Source organism: Staurois parvus, unplaced genomic scaffold (genome assembly GCF_062004578.1).
Source record: "Staurois parvus isolate SC_StPar_1 unplaced genomic scaffold, SC_StPar_1.0 ptg000020l, whole genome shotgun sequence".
NCBI lineage: Eukaryota > Metazoa > Chordata > Amphibia > Anura > Ranidae > Staurois > Staurois parvus.
In genome coordinates, this window is record NW_028317816.1 from 1,367,086 (window position 1) to 1,383,391 (window position 16,306).

A 16,306-nucleotide genomic window follows, 5' to 3' on the forward strand; every position below is an offset into this window, starting at 1 on the left:
CCCCCTTCCCCTAAACCAGACCCACTAATTTCAAAAGCAGTGAAAAACTACTTAAAGAGGACGTGCAGTGTACCTCCCCAATTTTTTCTCCTCTGCCCCCCCACTTACCTGGTGGTGTTGTAGTCACAGTTTGGATACTCACCCAGCCACCGAATCCAGCGTTGTCCCACTGACATCCTTCTGTCAACAGACAATGCTGGGTCCTGCACCACCATCTTACTTGAAGTCCGCTGGTTCTGCCAGGTTCAGCCGGTGGGACCTCTCAATGATGCGTCGCTAGGCCCACCCCCCTCCACTTACTGAATGAATGATTAAAGGCCTCCTGGGATATGCGAAGAGCAATACTCATTGAGGCCACACTCCTCAATGCACGTTGTTCACCTAGACAAATTACATGCATAGTGCTTCCTGGCCCTCCTGGGATATGCTCTTCGCATATCCCAGGAGGCCCAGGGAGCACTATGCATGTAATTTGTCTAGGTGAACAACGTGCATTGAGGAGTATGGCCGCACTGTTTGCCAAAAAAGGGTAAATAAAAAAAAACACAAACATTGCCCAATTTGTGCGAGCGAAGGGGAGGAGGGGTGAGGGGGGGAACTTAATATAGAGGGTGAAGGGCTGCTTTAACCATATGAAAGTAAATTTCACTCCACACTCTTTAAAATCCAATATCTAACTTGGGTAATCAAGGGAATAGTAAGATGACTATATAGGTTATATTATTATGCTGAATGGTTAGCAGGTTTTATGAGAGTTTTAAGCTACTGGAAAATTGTTCATACATCTATAATTTACACTAATGCAAGCTGAACAAGAATTCTCATCAATATGTTTTTCTGCAAGAACAACAGCTATTTCCACAACAGTCCTTGCCAATTAGAAAAACACCCTTAATTTGACAGAATACAAAGAAAACTCAAAACGATTTAAAATAAATGCTTTAGTCCACTCAATTGTCATTGATTTTTTTCTTGTTAATTAATATGCAAAGTAATTGGTTATACTTTACTTGGCTGAGAAATATTCTTTACATTAGTACTAGGAATTCTGACACACGAGGAGCCTACCGTGTAATTATACTACTATGAAGGCTTCAAGGCATCCAGAGATGTCATCCATTAATTACAGACTTACTTAACAAAGTGACAAAAATTGTGCCACTGCAAAGAAATGTAGAGCTCTGATGAATCATTACAGGGAAAAAGCAATATGCTGAATATTACATGAAACATGCTTTTGGGAGGGCTCACCTTGTTTTGCTTGAGAGCACCTTTCTCCTTCATGTGTGGGCAGTCCTTTCCAGTTAGTATTGCTTTAATGTCTGCCACAGGCACTTTATGAAGGGAAAAAAAAACATGCAAGTTGTTAGAACAGTACAAAAATGCATCTAATGTAGGAACTGCAGTAAATAAATTAACAAAAAAAATATACATGGTTATAATAAATAAATGTAAACCATTTAACCTATTAAAGGCTTTAGAATTCTGTGCAAGCAGGTTTGTGATTCTGATATTTACTAGAAAGGACAGCCAAGGTCTGTGCTCCCCTAAGATCTTTCTGCATGCTACAATGCAGTTAAAGCAGAACTAAACTCTCCTAACCTTTTCAAGGAAGCTGCCATCTTAGCCTCTGTTTGATCTGCAACTGCCATGGTCATCATTTATGACATCAGCCATTTGATGGTTTGAGAGCACAAGCAAACGAGACAGTTAGCATTCACGGCATGTGCAGAATGTAACTGTTTTTTTTTTGTTTACCGTTAAATCGATAGGTTTAATTCCACTGTAAGAAATACATGGTAGTGTTAAAATTACAGTTTAAATAATGAACGATCTTGAAAAAATTCTTTGTTATGGGATCAAGACCATTCATTACTTAAATAGTGTTTAACAAAGTCTGTTCTGAATTAGGACACAACACTAAGTGCACCCAATACCATCTTTTTTATCTCTTATTACTACTATGATTTGGTTATAAGAACTGGTTTTATATACAGTATATCTTGGGAATGTTCTTAAACTTTTCTGGACACAATTTAGAAATACAGTTTGGTCTAGGTTGTCCCTGCCTTATGAATGGATAATGAGTGTGAGGCAGAAAAAAAAACTGAGGTCTACACTCTTTTCTCCCAAAGTGCAGTTTTAGATATACAAGACTGTGCAATGCGGTATAGCCTCATTGGCTTGGAGTGCTACCATTCTCTCTACCAATCTGCTCTGCAGGAGATTACAAGAGGCTTATATCAAGAGAGATTTTAAAGCAGTGTGCATTTTTAAAGAATCTTTAACTGGTTAAATGGTGGCTTTTATATTTATCTGCAGGTCGGCTTTAAACAGGCTTTAGGTTCTATTATTAATATACATGCTATTTCGGAAATGTATAAAAGAAAACACTGCTATTTGGTTACAGCGTTTTTTTACAGCTTAAAACTTTGCTGCATACAAATGAATACACTGTAACTATGTGGGTTCCAGAAAGCATTTAAATCTATTTGCTAAAAGAACTAATTACTCATAAACCTTCTTCAGTATGTTGCCATTAATCCAGAAGAACAATGCCACTGATTTGTACTGCTGTTGGGTACATTGTATATGTTCACATTATTTATTCTGGAGATTTTAAGATCCACTTTGCTGTAGTTTCAATCAGCAAAAACAACAGGATTAATTTTACATGCACGGTGATCTTTATTTATGTTTACAGCAGATGCCAAGTCTGCAGCAGTAATTATATTAGAGAGAAAATCCATAGAAAATCTTTTATTTTTATCCTCATAAGCCCCGACATGTTTTAACTCAACAAAGATTACATGCTGAATAATGAAAATAGACTATGCAGTGCAGAGTCTTTTATAACGTTGTTGTAAGCAAAATGCAAAATGTTTTCCAGGAGTAGTAGCTGCATTTTCTGTCTGTATGAACAATCTCTTGCAGGTTCATACCCAGCCGAAAAATCATGGTAAATGTGTGCAACTACTGAAGACCAATTAGTTAGCAGAAAGTCTGGGGTGGGGGTTAACCTTCTCCACCACTGGACCACATCGTTAGGTATGCAAGTTCTTGAGGGGCAGTGGATTGTTTTTTTTTCTGTATTTTTCCTAAAAATCTTCCAATGTATATATTCAGCAGCAGGGGCGGACTGACAACTCATGGGGCCCCCGGGCAATAGGGGATCATGGGGCCCCTGTGTCCTTGCCTAAACAAAAAAGCCTATGAAAACGGTATCAGGGGCATCTCATGGGGCCCCCTACTGACCTTGTGCCCTCGGGCAGTGCCCAAGTTTCCAAATGGTCAGTCCACCCCTGTTCAGCAGGCATTTTAATAGCTACAACAGCTTTGAGGCATGTAGATGCAGTCAGGAGATCCACTAAACAATAGAATGGGGAAGACACATGATCTAGCATTTTTAGAGAGAATAGTGGGAAAAAACAAAATCTGATAGAGAACACAACTTGGTAATGAATTAGGCCTGAGGAATATGCCCAGAGGTGTTCAAGGTCCACAGCTGGTAAAACAACTACTTTCTATTAAAATGATTTGCAGTAGAGTTGTACAAACACTTCAGTGAACTAACTGCAGGATTTCTAGAGAGCAGAAGCTGTGACTGACACACCCAGAATTGTCGGATCTTTAGGAAACTTTGATCACTTATAGAAAAAAAATGTTTTGGGGAAGAAATTTGCAAAAATATGACTACAAATCATAAGCTACTACTGTATGTTTTAAAAAAGAAAATTTAATTCTGGTGACATGGTCTCTTTAAAAAATAAAAAATCTAGGGCACATGTTGTCTAGCAAGAGGGTCAAATTATAATTTTACCATTTATATTTGATAACATGGCTATAAGACACTCCTGATATCAAAGTAAAAATGGGACCTATAATGGCATAGTTAATTACCGGAGATATGTGGATTAAACAGTACATAATAGGGACAGCCTATGTCAATGAACGCTGAGGTCCAAAAAACAATTGCACTGGAGAAGACTCATTTATTTCTATTAAACTCAGGATTTGTACAACTGTCTGCTAGATTCCACATTAATGCCTGGAAAAAAAATAGGTCATGTCACCCTATGTGACCATATTAATGTGCTGTTTCACCCGTTTTTTTACTTCTGTATGTACACATGAGATGTATATAGAAAAATTAGTCATTGTAGAAGAAAAAAATATGTTGGGATATGTAAAGCCAACAGTTATAACTAATTCATCTCTATTTATTCTTTCTCTGGTATGAAATGAATCAGCCAGTTTAGAAAGGTTAAGAGATCTTGGCTTACATAGAAGTGCAAGTACCAATGACTAAAGCATTAGTAGTTATCCTTGCAGGCACCAGAATCTCACCTAGATAAACAGAGGGTGAAGTGTACAGTAAAACAGCTGTCACATTAATATATGAATCAATGGTTTATTGCTAATGAAGTGAGTGGTGACCAATTATCTGTGCTAAAGGTGTTATTATTAGGTTTGGAAGCCTGATTCTCCATTAATCTTTCGCTCACGTAACTCAAATCTCAAATGATTTATATTGCTAGTCATGAATAAATAATATGAACAAAAGCTAAATAATAAAGAAAAATAATATGTAATATAATGCAATATTCTATACAACAGATGCATAGCAGTGATCATAAGAGGTATCCACAAGCTCATAAATTATGTGCAAAGTCCTCCTATTGCCTATCTCAGAAAAAGGGGTGCACGGTTCGGCCACTTCCAAAATATAAACATGCTGGATAAACAAATAGCAACATTATTATTACTATTATTACTAAAGCATAAGTTTAGTCAGAATTTTAAAAAAATGAGTATGAGGGACATTACTTACTATTAATTCAATGTGTCCCTTGTGCTGCTGCCTGGCAGGAGTTAACAGAGACAACAGATCTGTGACAGGCACCTATCAAGCATGCCCAACTATGCCTGCCCTTTTCTCCCACCTTCTCCACTCAAAGAAGCTGTACTAACACTTCTGTGAATGAAACACAATCTATGAACCAAGAAGGCAGGCCTTTCATTAATCCACCCATCCACCATTCACAGACCATTTTTAATTCATAGAAGTGATAGTACAGCTTCTATGAACAGAGGAGGTGGGCAGAATGCATGAGCATAGCAGGGTACTCTTGATGAGTGCCTGTCATAGGTCCGTTAGTTCTATTATCCCCACCACACTGAGAGATTATAGCAGCAGAGCGGGGAATCAATGCAGGAAGATTCAATGCATGCAGGAGGCAGCAGCAGCACGAAGGACGCATAGGATTAATAGTAAGTATTGCCCTTTGTGCTAATTTTTCTGCTGTAATTTTGACTAAAGTTAGAAATTATCATCATTAATATTAACAACACCACACACATTACTGTGCTTTCACAGCTAATGCTTACTTATACTGGAATGTTCACATTTATATCCTGCATATAATTACATTCAAACATTGTAACAAATTAATGAAAACAAACTGTAATCTACATATAGATCCTTTGCACCTACTGACTCCTGTACAACTAACACACAATGCAGAAATACTCTTACAGCTTTGGATTTATTTATTTTTAAGTCTTACGTATATACATTTTTAAACTGTTGTTGCATGGTTGATAGGTTAACTAAACAGATAACAGAGAAGAGCTGCATGCTTTGAAGAACACATTAGGGTTGATTTACTAAAACTGGAGAGTGCAAAATTTGGTACAGCTGTGAATGATCAGCTTCTAACTTCAGCCTGTTCAAGTAGGCTTTAAAAAAAAAAAAAGGAAGCTGATTGGCTCACATGTACAGCTGCACCAGGTTTTGCACACTCCAGTTTTAGTAAATCAATGCCATTGTCTGAATGAAAGTTCATAATAAGCCATACTATGAAGGGCCAATCACTGTCATGAATCACGGTTAATGAGTAATTGAATTGTGCAAACACAGGATTATTGAATCAAAGAAGCAAACTGAGAGCCTTTAAAAGGAGTCTAAAGTTCCTCTTGCTGGCACAAAAGCAGAAAGCAAAATTTTGATATTTAAAAAAATTACATGACTTAAAAAAATATTTTAAAAATGCTATTTCTTTTGCCATGACCAGAATTAGATCAATGTACAAAATCACTATACACTCCACAAAGCTTTTGTGAGCAACAAACTTAACGATTGACTTCTGTCAAGTGGAAATGTAAAATTTTTCTTGATGGGATGCATATGCTGACCACTGTATTCTGACAGCTGAGAGTCCCTGCTGACAGAGACAATGCCTCAAGCAGGAGAATCTCTCTTTTCACCTCAATTGTGTGGATGGAGGAATCTTTTTTTTTTCTTCCATTTTATTTCTATGGCCAGACTTAATGTAACAAGAAGCAGTATTAAACTCCATAGAAAAATAATTAATTTTAAATAAAATCATTTTTACATGTGGTTTGCTATCCGCTTACTGTAAGTGTAAACTATGAAGTTTTCATAAAATTTAACAAGTTACTTACATTTGTCTTGCAAATTGTCATGTGGTACCTCCCCTTGAGGACTCTCTTCCAAGTCTCCATAGTGTAACACTTTATGATTAGGTGAAAGCCGGCAATACCAAAACTTATCTGCCAAAAATAAAACCATAAAAATTTGCTAAACACTAGAGTTACAAAGGAAACTCTGGTTACAGAAGCATAAAATATAAAGATTAGCATCTAAGTATTATACTGCAATATATAGCAGAATTAATATATTCATATTGCAATATATGAGAGGGATACAGATATAAGGTTTCCGCTGCTACTGATAAGATAAACAGAGCTACCACAAACGTGATCATTTGGGGTGGTTAGGTTTAGGAAGTTAGTTAGAATTTAGGGCCTCACATGACTCAAAGATGCCATTAGAGAAATATGCAGGTTGGCATTTCTGAACTCTCTGTGAAAATGTTAATTGCATGCCTCTTATACTGATGCTTTTTCTTCTTTTCTTCTTAGCTAATGACTGGAAATGGAAGAACTGTGAAATATTAGCACTTTAGGTCTCCGTACTGATGTCATCCTGGCATCCAATAATTTTATTACAGAAAAAAATAAATGTCACTACTATAATAAAAAGGAATACATAAGGAAAAAAATATCTAGCAATATCTAGCAATATAAGAGGGAGAGATAAGACAGGCTTTAGCTTGAAATATATTATTTAAAAGACAACAGCCACAGTAAGCAGCAAATGGAAAGAGAAAAGGCAGGTTTCATCTTGAAATAAAATTCAATGTATTATTTGAGAAACAATAGCCAAAAATACTGTTCAGTGGCTTGACAGTATGTAAACAGCTTGGTTAGGCTGCAATACATGATGGAGAGACAAGGTGGACATAAACATTAGAGTGCATTATTTAAGATGTGATAGCAACAAATGTTGCACAGTGGTATAACAGTATGTAAGCATCTTGGTTAGCCTGAAGTATATGAGGGAGACACGGGACAGAGATCATCTTGAAATAAGAATTAGGATGCACTATTTGAGAGGCAATAGTTGCAAATATTGTAAAGCAGCTGCACAGTATGTAAGTGACTTGGTTAGGCTGCAATAAAGGAGAGAGAGAGAGACAAAGCAGCTTTTATCTTGCAACAAACATTAATTACATTATTTAAGATACAATAAACACAAATATTGTATAGTGCCTGGACTATACAATATAGGAGAGAGAGATGAAGCAGGTGTTATCTTGAATTACAGTGTATTATTTAAATTCTGTACAGTGGCTGGAAAGTGCAGTATGTAAAGCAGCTTGGTTAGAATGTCATATAGGAAGGAGAAACCAAATTAGTTCTTCACACAAGCAGGAAATTATATTTCTGGGGGAGTTCTGTATGCCAACTGTGTACAGAATGCCTCCAGGTTTCCATATTGTATTGAATTCATAGAAAATTACAGCAGTTGCAGGTTCAAAAGAAAAGGCAATTTAAATACCATATAAATTACATTAAAGCTTCTGTAGCAATTTTATATGCTATATTTTTGGTTTTATTTGCTATATTTTTCCACACAAACGAGGAGTTACCTTTGAAGTATAAAGAGACAATTCAAAACAAATTGCCTTCAGCAGGAAATCCCATGCCCTCAGTGATGTTGAGGACAACAATGTCCTCAACAATTTCACCCATGTACAACTCCTCATATGACACCCCCCTGTTAAAGTCTTCCAAATTTTCCCCTCCTCACCATCAGCACCCCAACATTCCTCATCCTCCTCATTTTCCTTCTCTGCTTAACACATAATAGTGCTGTGCCTTCAGTGCCCAGTCCATCAGACCATAGAAAATGTTTCAGGTGGATCACAAGAGGGATCGTGTCCCTAATTCCTGCCTTGTCATAGCTTATCCTTTTGGTCACTTCTTCAAAAGTCCTAAATGGTATGCCAATGATATGGTGAAAAGAACCTTAGCCCCCCTCCCCCAGAGTCTGACCTCACACCATAATTGCAAAAGTATTTGTTGATGGCATACTGTTGCAGTCTCTGCAGCACTGTCAACACTGTGTTCCAGTATGTGGGGATGTCACAGATGAGGTGGTTGAGAGGCATCTCATGTTGATGCTGCATTTCTGTCAGGAAAGCCATAGCCAGGTTTGACACCTAAAGTGGCCACAAATCCTTCTGGCTTGATGAAGGATATCCTGGAAGCCAGGGTACTTCATGATGAACCACTGCACCACCAGGTTGAGGACGTGTATTAGGCAAAGTACATGTGTGATTTTCCCAAGTGAAGTACAGCAAGCAGTTTGGTGAGGTGCGGTTAACCACCTCTCACCCAGCAGCTGCCAACAGCTCTGGTCCAGTGTGGCTCATGTACCTAAGGTTTACAAGCTAAAACACAGAATGCTGCATTTAGCTTAGGGCTTTGCATATGCTCTAGGGTGCTTGGTGTTGACTGCTGGTTCCGTGGAGTTAAAGGATGAGGCCAGTGAGATGGAAGGGGTACAGCTGACTGTGCTGCCACCATCGGAGAAGACACATGATGGTTCCAACAACTCCAGTGGTGTACCATGTGCTGCATCCTTTCCAGTGACCAGAAGACCGACCAAGTGTGCTGTTAAGGACACTTAACAGCATTCCTTCTCATGCTTACTGGACCACGCTTCTGTAGTCACATTTACCCTCCAGCTAACAGCATGGTCCAGCGACAAGGATACATTACTTTCCACAGGCTAGTGCAAGGTATGGATAGCCTTCTGGGGAAAAAAGTAGCAGCTGGGCACCTTCCACAGCGATGTAGTACAGGCCATATACTCTTGCAAGGGGACCGATTTTATGAAGTGGAATGGCAGCAGTTGCAAAGCCAGTAGGTTTGGCAAGCCAGTATTAGGATCCTTGACATGGGTGTGATTTGGGGACATTTTTTTCTGTTAATTCAGGAGCTGCAGATAAACCACTTGCTTGTGGAAATGGTGTTGTGGGTTTAGCAGAATTCTGCAGATGTTCATGCCTTAGCTTGATACTCCTCAGCGTGGTGCCTTGACCATCTTTCACACTTAATGTAGCTTATCCGAAGACTCTCAAACCCTTTGCAAGAATTTCTCCATCAATACAAGCTTCAGATGTTGTGGCTGATGCAACAAGAGAATGTTGCAATAGGGGAAGCTGCTGAAAGCGGGAAGTAAAGAGGAGGAGTGCAGGTTTTTTTGTTGCAAACTTGTCTTATTGAGGTGCTTCTCCCATTGAACTCTGTGGTGTCAGGGTCATGTATTTCCTCATCCAAGTGGTACTGATATGCTGCAGGTAGGAGCTGCAAGTCACAAATCTGCTGATGGTAGAAGATAAATTAAAAAAAGGACCATAATGCAGAGTTCTGTAGACTGAACCTGGGGACAGCAGTGGTCTGTACCCATGGAAAGTGTTGTCAGTTGGATTAGGATGACTATTCCCTCCAGTTCTCTGCAAGCTGCCCCTTGCAAAAAATACTCCCTTGCTGCTGCTGCTACCTTCAAATTTCCTCCTCTCCAGCTGGTGGCATCCACAGATGGTCTGCCACTTCATCATCCACCCTTCCTGATCACTGCAGCCCACTTTGCAGTACACTCCAGCTGCTGGAACTTCACTACTTCTTGCTGTTCCCCACCTAATGCCCTCTTCCTCTGTGGTCATGGTGCTGCCTTCACATCCTCAATATCAATAAAACAGGGAACACACAAGTGCAAGTGGGGGCCCAAAAGCTAACAAGCAAATACATTAGTTGCTGACACACACCAAAAAGAGGAATAACCTGGAAGCTAACTGGTTTCTAAGCAGAGCTGCACCAGATTTTGCGCTCTTCAGTCTTAATAACCCCAAAGTCAGTTAGCAGCTCCAATAGCAGATTCTAAAATTAATTTTATATGATCAATTTAAACTATGATAGCTCAAACTATCAAACAAATATCTAGGTAATTATATTGGCCATTTGAGAAAGATAAAATTTGTAGGCTGAATAGTTACGCTTGTTTTTCATAATAAAAAAAAATCAACAAGAGTAAGATAGACTGGATAAGATGAAAAATAATAGCATTTCTTCTCAAGGAGAAATAAAGGAGTAACAAGAAATCATCTGATGGCAATCCTAACTCTAGTTCTTGACATTTGTGCAGATAGCTGATTTATATTCTGGATTACATGATTAAATCTAGACAGCAGCACACCTAAATCTGTTCATTTGATTTATGGGAAGTGTATTAATGGACTCTGTCCAGATAGTAAGTTCATTGAGGATGATATAGGGTTGAATGCAGCTATAAGAATGTAGGCACTGCATTAAAATGTTTAATAATGCTTAATAGCACTTTTCAAATAACACCTATAAACTGGTGAGGTAATTTTTAGGCAAATTATCACCTGGTTATGATAAAAGTTAACTCAATGTCATGGTAATCCTTGGCATAGAATACAGCTGGAGACTGTGAAGGCTGTAGTACAGCCACCATTATTTCATCAACCAAAGGCCAAGAAGATTGATTCTGCATGAACTGTAGAAATATACATAAGATTTTAAACGATTCGATGGTGGGAATGTTCTATGGCAACAGAAGGCATAAAAAATGTTTTTTTTTCTATAAAATATAAAATGTAATTAAAATGTTTTAGGTCACCTCAAATTCCATGTGAGTGTTTCAATTTTCCTACTAACTGTAGAACAACATAATGGCAACTGCACTACCATCAAAGCAACCCACACCGTCTAATGGGAACGTTCACAAGGGCAAAGATTAGCAACCAGTGGGAAACAATCAAAACCTACATAGGTACATATTTTTGTAACCCTATATCTGAACAGAACCCTGTGATCCACAAGTGTGGCTACCCCCCCCCCCCCCCCACACACACACACAGACACCTGTTGCCCAACTTTACCTGCTCATGTTTTAAGAACTTTACCTACAAATGTAATCCCATCATTAACTTGGAATAACAGAAAAGAAGGAGCACCCAATTTTCAAAAGAATGTGCTTTTGATGGTAGATAAGAGGCATTTATTGAGAGTAATAACCCCCCTGGAAGGACAGCGTTCAATCTGTAATTGTTTCCTCCAAAACCTGGAAAATATATAACTGACATGGGAATTTTTCCTATTTAATAGTATGCAGCAACAGCCCTGAAGAAGGGAAAGTCTTTTCTCCCAAAATGCGTTGGATTGATGTATTTGTCGTCACTATCAATAAATGCCTCTTAATCTACCATCACAAGTGCATTCTTCTGGACATCAGGTGCTCCTTCCAGAAAGGCAGAAGCCCAAATCCTAAGAAGGTCTACTGCCAATATCCACCATTGGGTGCAACTGACTGGAGGGACATCTCTCTGCCCACCCAAGCACCCAACTATGACCAGTGACTGACCCAGTCAGTCTAGAGCAGTCTTCAGCACAAATAAAATCCCATCATTAACTCCTCCCTTCTCAAAGCTGTGTACAGCATTACCACAGTTTTCCCTATGTCTGTCCATTTGTTCTACAAATTTTAATGTTCATACTCATTACTTTTTTATTTAATGTTTGTATTTCTTCAATGTAACCCATTATACCCCCTTGTCTTTGCCTTAAATGCCACTAAGACAGTACAAAGCTGCAATAATATAAATTATGAAAATGGATGGGGGCTTAATAAAGATGCTCAAGGCAAAACAGAATAATAGATATATGTAAGTATGTCAACATAACCCAATTTAAAAGTCATCAAAGTTTCCACAGACTTTACACCATATAGGGAAGGAATATATTGCTAATAAGACATGGTTCATGGGGTAAAGGCCCTCAGACCACTGGGTCCCAGCATACTGCATATGTATAACAAACACAAACCAATGAACTGATGTGTGATGAGTAAAATACCAAGTCTTTGGCTCAGCAGTCAATAAACTGGCTGCATAACCATTAAAGTGTACAAAGTTTCGCAATATCCAAGAACTAGCAATATGGTTCCTCACAGAATGGTTAACAATAGTATGCCCCTAGACTACGATAAAAGTGTATGCTGGCATATAAAAATTCTATCATTCTGGAAAGTGTGAATGGCAACCTGACCCAAGGTACGGTAACATATTGTGGCTTTAGTCCTATGTTATATGCCAAAAGGCTAGCTAATCAGATTATTATCAAGCAGGGGTCATTGTCTGGATGAACTGAATTGTAAGCAATTTTTTCACCGACTCTTACACACAACTCTAACAAACCCATGAGGTAGTTAAAAAATAATCATCCCCAATTCCAGCATTTCCCAAACTAGAACTGTCCCATAGTGGTATACTACTGCTACTTGATACACATGCAAATAATGTAAATACGTAAAATTTGAATAGATTTGCCTGATTAAAACAATAGTTTACATGTGACCTGAGAGGACATGCAGGACACTTATACGTGTAACTCTGCTAACAGTTTGACTTTACTGACATGATAAACTGAACCTAAATCATACCCAATTGGGTGTGTATTTTGGAAGTAGAAAGTGACTGACGAATAATGATTTACACCAAGTAGATGCTGGCAAAAAAACTGTTTTGTAGACAGGAGATACTTGGAAATCATACAGGGACATATCCTATAAGGAAGTCACTGTGTCACATGATGAAACACGTCAGGGCGGGAGTATGTGACGTCATCACGCCCAGAAATCCAAGGTCAACCATCTTTTACATCCAACAGTCATCCTTAAGGGTACAATGTGAAGGCAATTTTATCTAGTGCACTGGATGATTGATTCCTTCTGAATGAGCTGGATTCTGAGATATATGATGCTCTAAACCTGCTAATAGTTCCTTTGAGGATTGCTGCTGAGTTGTAACCCAGATGGGTGGGAAAGCACATATTGACCTTACTTGTATGTGGGTCAATCCTTGAGGTAAGTGTCAGCAGTGAGAGGTGGTGGCACACAGTGATTAATCATGTTATTGAGGAGACACAAGGTTTAAGAGAGAGATTTTGGACTGGATATATTTTGAAGGACTGCTTTCACTATTAAAGATATATTTGTGCGGGGTATAGAAAGATGTATTATATCTTGGCATGTTAATTTTCTATTTCTATATGTGATTGCATATTTAATATTTTATACACATTCTGTACAGGTTACTTATATATTATTTCTGAGTTGTGCTGCACTTTGTGATATTTTAACATGCAGGGACATGTATTTAAAAAATGTAAAATCTGATTAATATCCCAACAGTTCCATATATTCATAAAATTGCTCTATTTGGCATAATTTATTTTTTATTTTTTTTCAATAGAGGGAAGGTGGAGAAGAATCTTTTTCAAGGCGGCATAAATGGTTTTCTCAAGATCACCAATGTTCCCACTAATTTTTATTTTTTTTAGAAAATGGTACAGAGCTTAATAAAGGCTAGAAACACTAAGCAAGGGGAACCGGGAGCTGGACTAGGACTATTCCTCTCTCCCTTATCTGAATCCAGCCAGATAGAGCAAACATTTGTTAAGACCGCCCTATAGCAGATATACTGCTGCAGGGCTGCACGGGTGTGCAAAATCATGTATATATACGTGATTTTGCATTTCCGGGTAGGGGCTTTCGCAGCCGCAGCTGTCAATCACCGGGTCCCGGCTGGTGATTACTTGCCGGCGCCCGGTGATTGCCGAGCATCTCTGACGGGGAGGAGAACTATTTGTAAACAAAACAGTTCTCCTCCCTGTCAGCTTGTGCACACTGCTTTGCATGGCTGGATTAGAGAGCACCGCCTTTGTGTTATGGAGACAACAATGGGGGGGGGGGGTTCTGGGACCACATTTCTTGCTCCGAGTGAGTGTTGTCACCCCAGTGCAATGAGTGTTACTGGAATAATCACTAGTAACATTAGGGGGAGAAGCCAAAAAGAGAAAATGAATGTAAGAACTGGTAAGCTGAAATATATTACATTTTGTCTATTTAGAAATGCTATCAGCATAAAATAAGGGTCAATAACAACATAGTTGGTACAGGCACAAATAGTAAGGTCTATACCCCAACACTGGGAAACCTTCTAAATTAGGGAAGATTGCGCCAATAAACGGCAAATATGTGCTGTGAAGTTCCACTGTCCATCATCATTTTTTTCTAACATATTTTCAAAAAATCCTATTCAGCATGGACAAATTACAATGCAGTGTTAGATAGAGAAACTCTTTGATTATAGACACTGCATTTAATTTTTAATAACATTTTATGGATAAAAGTTTGAGTTTGCTTCTTCAGTTTCTTCAAAGGACACCAATTTACAGCTGGATGAAAAAATTATTATAATAAAGACTTTTAAAGTTTAATGGTTTGAAATGGCATATTTTAAGATTATACCATGCAGTTTACATGGATTCTCTGTTGCAAGAACTGATTACTGCCACTATTATATAGCTCATTTATAAGAGATTGCCTCATAATTATTTAAGCTTCATTGAGTAACAATTCGTTGAGAGACCTATCCTGACAGCAGTTTTTAAATGAACCCTTTACTCACCAAACTTTCTCCAAAGCTGGGTGCACAGTCCACATATTGGCCAGGTTAGCAGCCGACAATCAGACCATATGTACAACTGTCCTTCCGACAGAAGCCGATCTAAGAATTGGCTTCTGTTGAAGGGGCATGCTGGAAAACCAGCATCCAATCAACACTCACAGCCAACCCGCTAGGTTGAACAAAAAGAAAACTCTATGTTTATCAGGCATTACCCACTTGCCCTCAAGAGGATTTACCCCCCTTTCTGACCAGGCCATTTTTTGCGATATGGCGTTGCGTTACTTTGACAATTGCGTGGTCATGCAATGCTGTACATAAATAACATTTATGTAAATTTTTACCCACAAATATAGCTTTCTTCCAATGGTATTTGATCACCTATGCGGTTTTTATTTTTTGTGTTATAAACAAAAAAAGACTGACAATTTTGAAGAAAACAAACAAACAAAAAATTTTTTGGACTTTTTGCTATAAAAACATATCCAATAAAAAATTTTTATTTCGTCATCAATTTAGGCCAACATTTATTTTGCTACATGTCTTTGCTAAAAAAAAAAAAAAACTTCCCAATAAGTGTATATTAATTGGTTTTCATGAAAGTTATAGCATTTACAAATGGCGGTGTATATATACTGGAATTTGTATTTATTTATTTTTATGCTAGTAATGGTGGCGATCAGCGACTTATAGCGGGACTGCAGTGGGCATTAGGACACTGGGGGGGGGGGGGGGCTGACTAACTGCCAATGACATCTCCAGTGACACCAATATAGTAATAATAAAAGGCACTGACACTGTACTAATGACACGGGTCAGGAAGGGGTTGACATCTGTGGCGATCAAAGGGTTAACTGTGTGTTAGGGAGTGATTTTGTGTACTGTGTTGTGTTTTACTAAGCAGACCTGCTGCTTTCTATCTCTCTGTGCAGAGACAGAAAGCAGCATGTCCATGCTGACAGGAGAGAGATCTGTGTTGTTTACACACAGATCTCTCCCCTCTCAGGTTTGCCGATGATCACCGAGTCCCCGCTGAAAATCATCGCCCGGGACCCAGGTATTGACATCTTCAGGAGCCAAATGCAGCCTGGGTAGGGTGGCGTGCACACACTCCCTACCCGGAAATGCAAAAAAAATACATCTGCCATGGGGTGGTGGGCAAATTTTAAACTACAGCCTATAAGTAACAAAGACACCCTTGGCTGTCCACAATATGTCCAAAATACTCTTTAACCATTTTCAGTAGTTTTACTTCTGCTAAGATTTTCAGTGCTGGATCAACCCCTTCTTGGTTCACAAAGAGTGGGTCACCTCAGTCTCTAACAGAGAACAGAAAGAAGAGATGTGCTAAAATTTGACTTTTCTCTGCAAAAGTCAAGAATTTC

The 16,306-nt window shown here is 38.6% G+C and overlaps 1 protein-coding gene across 3 annotated transcripts in view; it reads right to left on the reverse strand.

The window, feature by feature from the left end:
* ELMO1 (engulfment and cell motility 1) overlaps window positions 1–16,306 on the reverse strand; it is a 533,930-nt gene that overhangs the window by 9,045 nt on the left and 508,579 nt on the right. For all 3 annotated transcript variants that reach the window (XM_089687036.1, XM_089687028.1, XM_089687045.1), the window contains 2 exons: window positions 6,466–6,573; window positions 1,252–1,334 (listed from right to left, as the gene is read on the reverse strand). In XM_089687036.1, the coding sequence (XP_089543162.1) occupies window positions 1,252–1,334; window positions 6,466–6,573 (191 nt within the window). The remainder of the gene's footprint in view (window positions 1–1,251; window positions 1,335–6,465; window positions 6,574–16,306) is intronic.